This window comes from Pagrus major, chromosome 11 (genome assembly GCF_040436345.1).
Source record: "Pagrus major chromosome 11, Pma_NU_1.0".
NCBI lineage: Eukaryota > Metazoa > Chordata > Actinopteri > Spariformes > Sparidae > Pagrus > Pagrus major.
Genome location: NC_133225.1, coordinates 12429917 through 12442829, shown reverse-complemented (window position 1 = coordinate 12442829; position 12913 = coordinate 12429917). Strand labels below are relative to the sequence as shown.

Here is a 12913-nt window from a genome sequence, read left to right as displayed (position 1 = left end):
CAAGCTTCTTAGCCCAGGCTGAGAAAACAACACACTGGTACAATCCTGGCTCATTCCAAAGTGGAATAACCCCAACTTTAGCCACGGGTTACTGGCCCCGTTCTGGTGCAGGGTTAGCCTTAAGTGTGCGGGGTTATTCACTGAAAATCGACTAATTATAGGGCTAAAAGGTGTGAAACAGGGCTGAAGTAAACAATGGCCTTTAACAGCAGTCATGCTTTATTTGACAATGTAAACATGCGTCATGCGCTCCCAGGGACATTTAACCCAGGGCTAGCAGAAGTGCAGTGTGCCCTGGGCTCAGCATAACCCTGGGTTTGCAATGTGTGCATGTGTGAGAAGGTGCTATGTTACCCCGAGTAAACACTTGTGTTTTTTCTACTGTGTCATGTCAATATGACTTCTGTGAAAAGAGCAATAATGTACTCTCGTCTCTTTTTGTTTAATCTTTTCTATTTAGCCTTTATTATACCAGTAATATTCCCATCATAGTCAAAACCCCTTTAAATGAGAGATTAAGATTTCATTTTACCAGTATTAAGTAACAGGACATAATCATAATCCTCTATATTTATCAAACAATCGAGTTTAAGGTCTTACTTAATTTCTCACTAAGTCATTCCTTCAGAAATGTTGCATCAAAAACTGAAGCAACAAGAGGAAGTTTGTTTGTGTGATGTGCCAGACAGTGAAGGACATGTGAGGAAGCTCAGTTTAGGTGCTATACATCACAGACTTTTGGATATTCTGGGAATGTGTGTAGGTTTTGTGTAATGTGTAGGTTTGTAGCCTATAGTACAATGGTGCCAGGCGCTGGAGCACCTTTGTTATTTGCCCTCTTGGTAACATTTGTAGTGTGCATTGTGAGGAATGAAAGTGCTAGTGATAAAGATGATGACACGTGATATATGCCATGATAATAGTAGCATAACTGAAGTTTTACAGCCAACATCATTATATGGATGGGGTGATACGTAGATGAGTACATTATTTATCAGGGTTTGTTTATAGGATTACATAATAAAATCATTTTTTGTAACAAAAAGCTTCATCTAGTAGCTGTTCTGTGGCTCTCAATCATATAACATGATTTCTCAGCACTTCTCAGGGACCTGTTGTTTATTCTTGACCACGGAGACAGCCGTTGACAAAATATTTCCCAGCACAAGCTCCATTTGAAAATTTTGGAAATGGAATATTTACATAATTGAAACATTGATGAATTTGTTGCTGGTTGTTGCACATCCAGAGTACAGAGCGGAGAGCATTACTGCAGGCTTTAATCATAACAGGCTCATTATTTTAGTAGGAAAACAGCCAAAACACATCAAACATAATTTTAATTAAATGATGAGGTACAATAACAAATGTTTTCCCCTGAACTTGTAATTTTTTTAAACTAAAAATATCCTGGATTTACTTTTCATAATACAAACTCCAAATATGATCTACTGTATTATCGTCAGTTCCCTCTTCTCACCACTGGATGGCAGTAATGTACTTCGCAGCTTGTTTACTAACAGCCATTAAACACATAAGAAAGCAGCAGGGGGGGTGGATATGGTTAAACTGGGCTTTTTACCTCATTAAAATCAGCATACCGGAGGTGTTATCACAAACTGCAGATGTCGTACATCTCCCGTGAGATTTCTGCATCTCTCGCATCAACTTGTCAGACGGCCTCACTCAGTCTCGCGCTATTTATGAAGGGCTCTCCCTGTGGGTGTCACACAGGTCTGATGCTGCAGCTGCTCCTTCCTGTATTGAAGCACTACCAGCCAGAGCCCAAGCCCTTGTCGCTTCAGAGCCCCACACCTCGAACCGAAACACCGGAGGAATTTGCTGCTGCGGTGGGGAGAGCGAGCCGAGTCGGTGTCCCGGTGTTAGCTGCCGTGTGGTGCGAGCTGAGAGGCGCGGGGCTGCACGTTACGACTGAGAGACGCAGGGCACGATTTTTCCAGGAGCTGGTGCTAGCTAGTAGCAGCTAGGCGGCTAGTGGCTAGTAGCAGCAGGTAGATAACCCAGAAGAAGCGGAAAAATCGAAATGTGTTGACGCTATAGATGCACCTGGAAAGGACCTGACTTGTAAAGAGCACCTCGGCATGACATTATTTACCGAAATATCTGACTGACATGCTTCCGAAAGTACACTAACTTTGCTAACGTTAGCTAGCCAAGTTACTAGCCATCCAGAGCTGATCCTGTTGCTTTTTCAGAGTTTCGAGCAACTTACAGGCTAGACTAGCAGCTTCCCAGCTCCCTGCAGGTTAGTTATTATTTAAGAAAGTCGTGTAGGGTAGTTACTGACATGGCTCCCAAAAAAAGGCCCGTTCCCTTGAACATTAAGCCCATTGGGGAAGGACAGGCCACCTCCAACACCATTGATGCTGCATCTGAGTGAGTAGCCCTACTATGGGTTGAAATGAATTGTACCTATGTTAAAGAGGGAATGTCTGTAATTATTTGTATGTGTAAGCTTTTCTCCAAGCATTGTTTAATAATAGTCTCATGTGGCCACAATTAAAGTGCTCCTCCAGTCCAAAATGTGATTTTCTTCTTGTTTGAATGTTTGAACTTCACTGTGTAGGATGATGTATGCGCACAGTTTGACAGTAGAAGGCTGTTTTCACATTATTTGCCTAAAGTATACATTTTCTCAGTGCCCATTGAAACTCTGATTTTAAGAGGCGGGCCTACGAGCATGATTTGTGACATCACAAAAAGTTTAGATGCCAATCCTGGTCCGATAATCAGCGTACATAAGTGTGATGTGGAGAGAAGTAGGAGATTTCTCGTGTCCAGCAGTTTAACTTGTGAGATGAAAAATATTTTCCCATTCGTGTATATATTAAGGATCTTAATAAGGTAATTATACTACACAATTCTATGTCAGAGTTTTTTTTCAATGTGTGCCTTAATACATGTGTGGATGGGATCTTTTAAATTTAGTTGTTAAATGTTCTTGTATAATAGTTTCTCCCTCTGCGTCTGTATTAAACCCCGCTGTCTCCTCCTCACAGAGCCAACCTCGAGGCCTTACAAAAGAAACTGGGAGAGCTGGACCTGGACGAACAACAGAGGAAACGACTGGAAGCTTTCCTCACCCAGAAAGCTCAGGTTGGGGAGCTGAAGGATGAGGATTTTGACCCCATATGCGAGTTGGGCGCTGGAAATGGAGGAGTGGTCAACAAGGTCCGCCACAAACCCTCGGGTTTGGTGATGGCTCGAAAGGTGAGAGTGAATATTTATTATATATCCTTGTAGTATTTGTAGTGTCACAGTTGGATGGAGTAGAATTCAAACACAGCCTTTAGGAATTCAAGTCTAGTTTAGATTTTATCACAGCACCTTAGCTCCTGTGTTGGTTTGGTTTGCTGCGCTCACTTCTGCATGAAGCCACATTGACGTGCTGTGTAAAGAAAAGCATGCCACGCTCGTCAAGAACAAACTCATTAGTTTACATCAAAAATATCTGAACAGCAATAAGCCGTGATTTTTCCAATCTATTCTTGGGCAAGACCAAGATGTGAATAAATACCGTTTCTTCCTCATTATGGACTGGTGGCAGCAGTGTATAGTTTGGAGAGTTAAGACCCTCAAATGTGAGCTACAAATAGTTTGATGAGTCCAACACTAAATTGAAAAAGAGCATAACAATTGGATAAATCACCTGGGTAAATTTTAGTTGTGGGAATTATCAGCCCAGCCGATTCTGTTTGTGTTGTCACGCAATGTCCCGCACGCAACACTTCCTGATTGGCTGTCAACACTAAACAATCTGAATCTGCAAAGTAACTAGTAACTGAGGTTATCAAATAAGTGTAGAGGAGTGAAAGTAGAAAGTGGCAGAAAATGGAAATACTCAAGTAAAGTACCTCAAAATTGTACTGAGGAAGATGGTACATTACAGTACTTGAGTAAATTGTACTTAATTACAATCCAGCACTGGTTATTCAAAATTTTTACACCTCTATTACCCCTCTATTGGCCCTGGAAAAAGAACCCATCGAAAGTAAAGTAATAAGTCAACTAAGAAAAATTTAAATGTTTGAGGTTATCTTCTAGCAGTGCCTCCATCACATATTTTGTCTGTGGGACAGCGCTGATAAGTTTATGATACCCTGTAAAATATCTGATTCAGTACAAATCTGAGTCACAAATAATTAACCTAAAGGGAGCCTTATCACAATTTTTGCCCTATGTTATGTGTTTGTTAAAAAAGACTAAAATAAAAATCTCTCAAATATAGATATGTGTATCTGCCTCAAAAATACTGGTTGGACAGTTAAAGCAATCCTAGTTTATGGTTGTGTACTTGAAGTGAGCTGGTTAGTCTACTTTCCCTTATTTTGATGATGACGCAGGGTGTACAGCACAGTAGAAATGGAAAGTTCTTGGGAATCCGAACAGACACTGCAGCAGCAACTCAAACAAGCATAAGCTTGCATGCTAGATGTCATGCGGCTTTGTATGTGTTGACATGGCAGTTGAATTTCCAGTAAAATTCTACAAATGATGACTAACGATTTGGAAACTTGTTGTCGTAGTTGTCACCATTTAAAAAAAAAAAAAAAAGTGTGTTTTAATTCTAAGACATTCTGTGTGTATGTAGACACACCTGGAGCCATTTCAAATGAGTAATCCAAAAAATAGTATTTGTTGTGATGGCTGACAGAACACACAGACAAGCTGTAAAGTATGATAGTAATGCCAACCGCCACCTCTGAGATGTGTTATCCCGAGATGTTAGGAGGTCAGTGTGTGAATGATGTAACTACATCTCTTGCGTTTGTGAGAACAGCAGTTTATGGTCTCATTCTCTCCCTCTTCAGTTGATCCACCTTGAAATCAAGCCTGCCATCAGAAACCAGATTATCAGAGAGCTGCAGGTGCTGCATGAATGCAACTCCCCCTACATTGTGGGCTTCTATGGGGCCTTTTACAGCGATGGGGAGATCAGCATCTGTATGGAGCACATGGTGAGTGACAAAGACTGTTTGGAGGGCCTACCACCAACGGATACAGGATTGATGTGTTTGGATACAACTACACACTGTCTTATATTTTTTTAAATGGAGTGTCAGATTTTGATAGTGCGACTTGTCTCTACAGGATGGTGGATCCTTGGACCAGGTCCTGAAGGAAGCCGGAAGAATCCCAGAAGAAATCCTGGGGAAAGTTAGCATAGCTGTAAGTTGTTCACCTATTATGTTACATATACAAATGTAGTGTAGAAGACAGCTCACCAGATGCTAAAATTGGTTATAGTTTGTATTTGGCAGTGATATGAAGATTCTTAAAGCTTGTTACAATACATGTGCACTGCTCACTGTGGGTGTGTGATGTTGCTTAACTAGATGTCATGCATGAGTCACAAACAGTAGAGCCAGCTGCACTTAACTCAACTTAAACTCTTGCAACAAGTGTTTTTAAGTGATACCTGCACAGGGAAAGCTTACTTTTCATGCATCTGTTTTGACTCTTGTCTGAGATTTTGTATTTTTGTGTGTCATGTTACATGTTTTCCTCTCTTGTTCACAGGTGTTGAGGGGATTGGCCTACCTGCGAGAGAAGCACCAGATCATGCACAGAGGTGAGGGTGGTGTTGCAATAAATTGCGTTGCTGTCAGAATCCCGTCTGCAACATCTTCAGATCGCTGCAGCGCAACAGATACCGGCCGTCTAGTTTACAAAATCAAATGATGGTTGATTGACTAACAGCATTGTTGGGCTTAGGATGATGATGATGATCACGGGGTGTATGTTTACACAAAGGTGTGGAGGGTAGTGTTGTGCACATACCTCGTCTAGTAGCACTATTAATTTGCACATCACAGACTGCAGTGTAAATCACAGTCACTTCTTCGGTTATTTGTTATTTCCTGTAAATAACTTGCTCAAACTGAATAATACTAAAACTACACTGCTGCTTTTAACCTGAAGAGCTTTGACTTCAGATATCCCCAGATTACAAAAAATGAATAGATACACTTTTAATTATATTTTATTGCTTAATGATTAAAATATTTTTCACCACAGTCTTGCAGTTGTTTACTGTATGGACTATGAAGACATTTTTAAGTTTGTCTCTGTAATCCGTCGCTAAAATGTAATGAGCACCTCTCAAACCTTACTGCAGCAGTTAAGCAATATGGGAGGACGAAATTATACTGGCATGTTTTTGATTGCTAATTCTAATTTGTTATGGGACATAAATAGTTTCTCGACCACAAGGTAGTTGTAGTAGTTTTAGAAAGAGATCAATGTGAAATATTTTGTTGTTGTTTTTGTCTGGGAATAGCCATAGAATGTAAAGAAACCCCACATGAGGATCCTATAAGGGAAACTCTTGTCGTATTCTAGATTTCTGAACAGTCATCTTCATTTAGAAATAATTCAATGTAGATGTTTGGTTATGGACGTCTATTGCGGGTAATGTAATGATTTCCATCCCTTCAGTATTAGCTGTGGCTAAATTCTGCTGATGCTTGTGAGGCAACAAGCAGAGATTCAGACCATGCAAATGTGACGGTCAAAACATCACATAAAAAAAGCAAAATTATCCTTTAATTTTCCACTAACATTATCCTTGCTGCACTGAAACACACTAACAAAAAGCATATAGGTATGATCGCTATTTCCAGAAGTCTATGAACTTTGTTGTCCTTGAAACCACTTGAAATGCAGCCACATAAACAAGGCTGGCTCCAGTCATCCCTGTTCACATTCAAATTTGTATTAATTGTGTTCATGCTTTTTCCTCCATATGTACTGCATCAACCTCCTAAGAGCTTTAGCACGCTCACCACAAGGCAAGCTATTATTTGGGAATGACACGAGTTCCTGATCATAGAAATTTGTAGCATGAAGAAAAAAAAGGCTTTGTAAAAACTATTATCTTTGCGTTGAAACAAAATTACAAGTCACACCATAGCAGAGTGCAAGGCAGACACAGCACACCAGGGACGAACCGTGGTCGTGTTGTTAGGAAATGTACTGGTAAAGGTGGCAGCCAGACCCATATAGTGGAAAGGAGTCTAACATTGCAACAGGGTCGGTGGTACTCGAGGACGGTTGTCTGTGAGCTCAGGCGGTAATTGCAGCCTCTCAGATGTGATTATACAGCAGCCGCGCCTTGTTGACCCCTCCCTCTGTCTCTCCCTCCGTCTTTCTCCCGCTCTTTCATGCTACCTCTTTCTCAGTCGCTCCTCACGTGTCGTGGGAGGGGGTCACACACCACAGAGGACAGATTGCAGGGCTCGGTCTTAGCCCATTATTTTGCAGGATGTTGCTCAGTGATGAGCGGGAAATGCGGAGGACCGAACTTGTTTATAACAGGGGCTCAGTTTGAGTTGTAGCTATTTTCTACCTCGCACGATGAATGCGGCAGCGCAGACAAAGCACACCACCTATGGCTCTCACGGCAGGCTGTAGTCCTGGTCTAAGTATTTGTCTCTAAAGCCATTCTATGATGCAAGAATTATTTTTTTTTAATCTACATCTGATATCAACCATCTGTCAGAAAGGTTGTCTTATTAAGTAAATGCATAGTTTTTGATGTCCCCAGAGGGAAATTTGTGTTCAAAGTCTGTACATGTTAGTATCTCGCATGAAAAACACAGATACACGCAGTCAATATATTGGGCATGGTCATACAGACACATGTACATTCAAGTCACTACTACTACCCTACTCATACTCGCATAAACAAGCAGACATAATACTAACACACCACTGAGTATGTTTACGTGCTCTAAAAGCTCCAGTTTTTACTCCTTTTAAGTGTTTACATAGCTAATTCAAATTAATATTCCATCAATATTTCCGTTTACTTGACGTACAATAACATGTTGTTTATCCATCAAAGTATGGAACAGCTGAAGTTTTCCACTGGTAGCGAACTTGTCTGACCCTGCAAACACATTTTCCCACTTTCATTCCTTCAGCCACCTTCTTGAAAAGATCAGCATTGTGACATTTGTGCATGTCCAAAAGTCTGTTAATGTGCAAGTCTTTCATGATGTTTAATAGTAGTTGTGTTTCTTTTTACGGCCAGAAATGTTGGCTTTTTCTTTAGTCAATGCATCTTTTCATCAGCCTTGCAAACTGAATATTGTCATATTCTGAATAATAAAGTTGTGTGCATGTAAACATATTCAGTATAGACGTGGTCTTTTCTATTTGTTTAGTCACGATTTCCTGATGTCTGTAAAAATTGTCAGTATCAAAAGTGAGGTGTTGAGTTTGAAGACTCACTGGAAACGTAATTTACATTTGCTTGTATCTGCCACATAGATGTCAAGCCCTCCAACATCCTGGTCAACTCTCGCGGGGAGATCAAGCTGTGCGACTTTGGCGTGAGCGGCCAGCTCATAGATTCCATGGCCAACTCCTTTGTTGGAACGCGCTCCTACATGTCGGTGAGTCAGCTCTGCACGCCTGCGCCCCCACCCCTTTTTCTCTGGCCCTATCCCCACTTTCCTTCTCCTCTTTTCTCACATTGCTCTTGTTCACAAGGCCCCGCCCTCTGCCTTGCCTTCCTCTGGCCCTCCCTCACTCCCCTGCCAAGAGCCGAGGGCTGTGCCCAGGAAAGGGCTCTTTGGCAAAGAGCGAGGCAACTGTGCTTGCTCTTTCTCGTCCTTCTTTCCCCTCACTCTTAGACACCTTGTGGGTGCAGTGCCGAAAGCTGCTTGCCTGTCCCATCCTATTCCCATCTCTTACCCACAAAGCACCAGTGGTGTAGAGACACTTGCCCCTTTATCATAATTCCCAACACACACACACCTGTCCTTGCTCACCCTTTTAGCTAAAAACAATCCAAAGCTACTCTGCTGCCAAACCCTCCCATCCTCTGTCCTCTTGCCCTCACCACACCCTAACTCTCTTTGCCATAACGCCCCCCTCCTCCACTTCCTGCGCCTTCCCCACCCAACCCTCTGCCCAACCCTCTCTCCTGCCTGGCATCTTGGCTCTACCTGCCTCCCTCTGACGTAGATCGTGTGTTTCTCAACAGCCGGAGAGACTGCAGGGCACTCACTACTCAGTTCAGTCTGACGTGTGGAGCATGGGTCTGTCCCTGGTGGAGCTGGCGATTGGCCGCTACCCCATCCCCCCACCAGACGCCAAAGAGTTGGAAGGCATCTTCGGACGGGCTGTTATGGACGGGGCCGAGGGGGAGCCTCACACCAACATGCAGAGACCCAGACCACCAGGCAGGCCCGTTAGCGGTAAGAAACACAAAAACATTTAAAAACGCATATGTAGATTTTTACAGACTTGGCAGTGACAGCATTTCATGTTTTCAGGATAAAAGCCTTGAATAATGCCTGCTTAAGATGTGATTTAATTTGTTCTGGTGGGGAAAAAGAAGTTCTCATTCTGTCCATGACATGCGACTTCTCCACAGGACATGGAATGGACAGTCGACCTGCCATGGCCATCTTTGAACTTCTGGACTACATTGTGAATGAGGTCTGAGAAAACACTGATTTGCACGACGAATTTACTTTAACACAAAACACATTTCTATCTCTGTACACAGTCTCTGTTTGTATAATTGATTCCACGTTTGATCTTTTTATTCTTTGTTCGTCCTCAGCCGCCCCCTAAACTGCCACTTGGGGTCTTCACCAATGACTTCCAGGACTTTGTGACAAAATGGTGAGCAGCAGTTTTTTTTAGATTGAGCTACCAAAGAAAAGCCCATTGCTCTTATCTGTTTTTATGCAAAAATTAATGGACCATAGATAATACTGAAAGCTTAAAGTTCTACACTTTCCTCCTTGTAGACATCAGTTGGTTTGGACTGAAATAACAAGAAAGAATAATAATGATTACAACTTTATTTATATAGCACTTTACACAAAAACAAAGTTACAAAGTTCTTGGAGAAAATAAAATGGTAGAAAATGAATTTTAAAAAAAACTACTTAAACAGTGTAATTAAGCAAAAGGAGTAAAATTGAATTATATGAAATAATTTAAGAAGACTGCAAAAATGGAAAAGAAAAAGGTAATAATACAAACTTGGAAATATTTATTTGATATATTTCCATAACTGAATAAACAAGCTGACCTCATGAGGGAATAAAGTGTCCAAAATGCTGTTTGAAACTAGAAAGGTGACTTATTAGAAGGGTCCTGTAGAGATAAACAAAGTAAAAGAGTATGAAATTTTCTCCTTAAGACGGTGTGTTTATTCAGTCGCAAAAATCAATGAATGCAGATTTTACTCTTCTGTTTAAAATTTCTTCCCCAAAACTGCACCTTTAAGAGGGATTTAGGTTATGTTCGAGATGGTTTCAGAAACTGGAAAATAAAATCCAATATAATAATTTATTAAAAACGCAATCCTATACTCACGTCAGTAACCTTTTTGGTGTCATTTGTGTCCGCAGTTTGATCAAAAACCCTGCTGAGAGAGCGGATCTGAAGATGCTGATGGTGGGTGCTTGAGCTTGTTTTCACTCATCTGATAGTTTGATTGCAGAGTTATTAATTGTGAAGTTATGATGCTAACAGTACAAACAATGGTTTCCCTGTGTTTTTATTTCAGAGCCACACGTTCATCAAGCGATCAGAAGTGGAGGAAGTGGACTTTGCCGGCTGGTTGTGCAAAACCATGGGCCTCAACCAGCCCAGTACTCCCACCCGCGGCACTGAGTGAACAGGCGCCCCCCCCCCCCCCCCCCCACTGCCCTGGCATACCTCTGGGTCTTGCTTGCATACACATAAAGATTCTGCACTTACACATACACAAGCCATCACACACATTGGCACTTTTTTCATATAGCTCTTGGGTAAACTTAAAAAACATTTCGGCCTCCCCGTTCATTTATTTCTTCACCAGCAGCAGGGCCAGCAGTTGAGTCATTGTACTGTAAGGCCACAGCTCCACCATGCCAGTGTCAAGAGTAGCCACAGCCTCACTTTTCCACAATGCTACAGAGGATGTAAAAGCACTGAAGGGCTGCCAGTGTGTCAGCTGAAATTGCATTGATTGACACTTTTTTGTATTGTTGAATATTCTGTATTAATCTTTTCTATGGCAATGGTTAATGGCTTGTTGGACTGTATTTTAATAAATTACCTGCTGTAGAGATTTCCAAACTGAGAGAAATCCAAACATATGATCTACTTGCAAATTTTAAATTAATTTTATTGAAGGTGACTGCAGGTATTTCTTTGATTTATTCCCAAAACAATCCCCTTGTGAAACATATCCATGCAAAAACATTATCTGCAGACACCTTGCAATTACCTCCAATGTAATAATCGAATTTGTAAGTAGACAGTGCAGGACAAATGGTCGTATATGGAGTAATTTTTTTTGGTAAATGAGCGATGACTCTCAAGATCACTTTGTGAATAACGTCACAAACCAAAGAGGGTACTCATGACTACTAAAGTTTCTCAATGCCTAATCAGTTTTTTTTTTATTGTATGCACATTCATGCAACAGTATATCAATGTACTCTGAATGTTTTGATTTCTTTCATTCAGCGATCTACACTCCGGTTGTGTTGGCATTGTTTCCTCAGCATACATTTCAAATCACACCCCACGCTGTCTCTCTCACATGGGAGGAGGCATATGCTGTGGAGGCCTGATATATGCCAGAATGTCTTTCCTGACATTGAGAAAACTGATCAAATTGTATTCATGGGATGATATAGCATGGTTTATTATCTTTCTAATACTGTATGTGTATTTTATTTCCCAAGATCATGATGGGGATGATTAGCTGGTGTTTTTATGAAAATGCCTGAATCTCTGCGATGTCGTTATGAAATTTCAATCACGTTGACTAATTTGACTTTTTTTCTCTCTTTGTTGTTGGTCCGTACCTTCCCCTGAAGTGTATTTGGTTATGTTTTCACTGTACTGCTACGTGTGGCGCTCCAAGCTTTCTCTTGGGACACAACCAGCCTAGAGGTGTGCTTTTGGAAAATACTTGGGTTGAAATACAATTTGAAAACATTTTCCCTTTGATTTAACCCAATTAATTGTGGTAAAAGTATGAAATCGTACAAAGGGTTTGACTGAACATTTTAACCCAGGTCAGTGTTGGTCACATGGTGGTGGTGGTGTTACTTGCTAGCCTGCCGTCTTGCTAGAGCTCTTGTATTCTCTCTGCTTATGGCTGCCCTTTCTTATTCCCCTCAAAATGTGCATTCGTTCGGAGCAAAATGAATGCATTGTCACTTGTATGTGTACAAAGCTATATACAAAAATTACAGGAGTACTATTTTGCAGTCTTAATATACAAATTTTTGATTTATGTAAAAGACAAGGGAGAAGAGTCATTTTATTATAATATAAAAATGTGTTGGATATGGTTATAATGTATAAAAAAGATTAAAATAAAACTTATTTGTGAATGTACTGTGATTTTGTTTTGACTGCCAGTGATATCCACCATGTTCCTTATGTGAATCTCACTTCTGACTCTCTGGAAAAGCATATTTACCAGAAATTGTGCCACACTAGTAAACTTATTTATCCCCTTTCAACAAAACAATAATAACTGTATACACAACCAGAATAAGAAAAAAAAAATCATGATACATTTATAAACTTATGATACATTGATATGGTTAGCCAGTTTGTGGATTATCCTTTCAGAAAAGTGGTGGTTGTGGTCAAGGGCATAGTGACCACAGAGAACACTTAGGTCATATCCTAGGTATTTTTCCTCCCAGAGTACCTGGTGGGTATGATTTCAATGATTCCAGTACTTTTTGAGTCATTTAAATTGGTTACTTTTGGACCAATGCAATAAAATGAAAATATAAAGTATTTCCACACCACAACATTGTTCTCTTAAGCGTGTTGAAGGCTTTAACAGCATTGAGGCAAATCAAACAAATTACTCTTTATACATTTCAAACTATGATTAGACAATTAACAAAAT

General features: G+C 40.7%; 1 protein-coding gene across 1 annotated transcript; it reads left to right on the top strand.

Annotated features, from left to right (window-relative positions):
* Positions 1 to 1528: 1528 nt before the first annotated feature.
* map2k2a (mitogen-activated protein kinase kinase 2a) lies at positions 1529 to 12384 on the top strand. Its single transcript, XM_073476552.1, has 11 exons — positions 1529 to 2397; positions 3021 to 3231; positions 4833 to 4979; positions 5113 to 5190; positions 5542 to 5593; positions 8296 to 8420; positions 9014 to 9227; positions 9407 to 9471; positions 9599 to 9660; positions 10398 to 10443; positions 10556 to 12384. The coding sequence occupies exons 1-11, from the start codon at positions 2309 to 2311 to the stop codon at positions 10664 to 10666; spliced, it is 1200 nt and encodes a 399-aa protein (XP_073332653.1). The 5' UTR covers positions 1529 to 2308; the 3' UTR covers positions 10667 to 12384.
* The last annotated feature ends 529 nt before the right edge of the window (positions 12385 to 12913 follow it).

Bases quoted from the DNA above. Each gene is read 5' to 3' on its own strand.
- map2k2a (XM_073476552.1), top strand. From the start codon at position 2,309: ATGGCTCCCAAAAAAAGGCCCGTTCCCTTGAACATTAAGCCCATTGGG. The intron at 5,191-5,541 runs GTAAGTTGTTCA...TCTTGTTCACAG, and splicing joins TGGGGAAAGTTAGCATAGCT to GTGTTGAGGGGATTGGCCTA. The intron at 9,228-9,406 runs GTAAGAAACACA...ACTTCTCCACAG, and splicing joins ACCAGGCAGGCCCGTTAGCG to GACATGGAATGGACAGTCGA.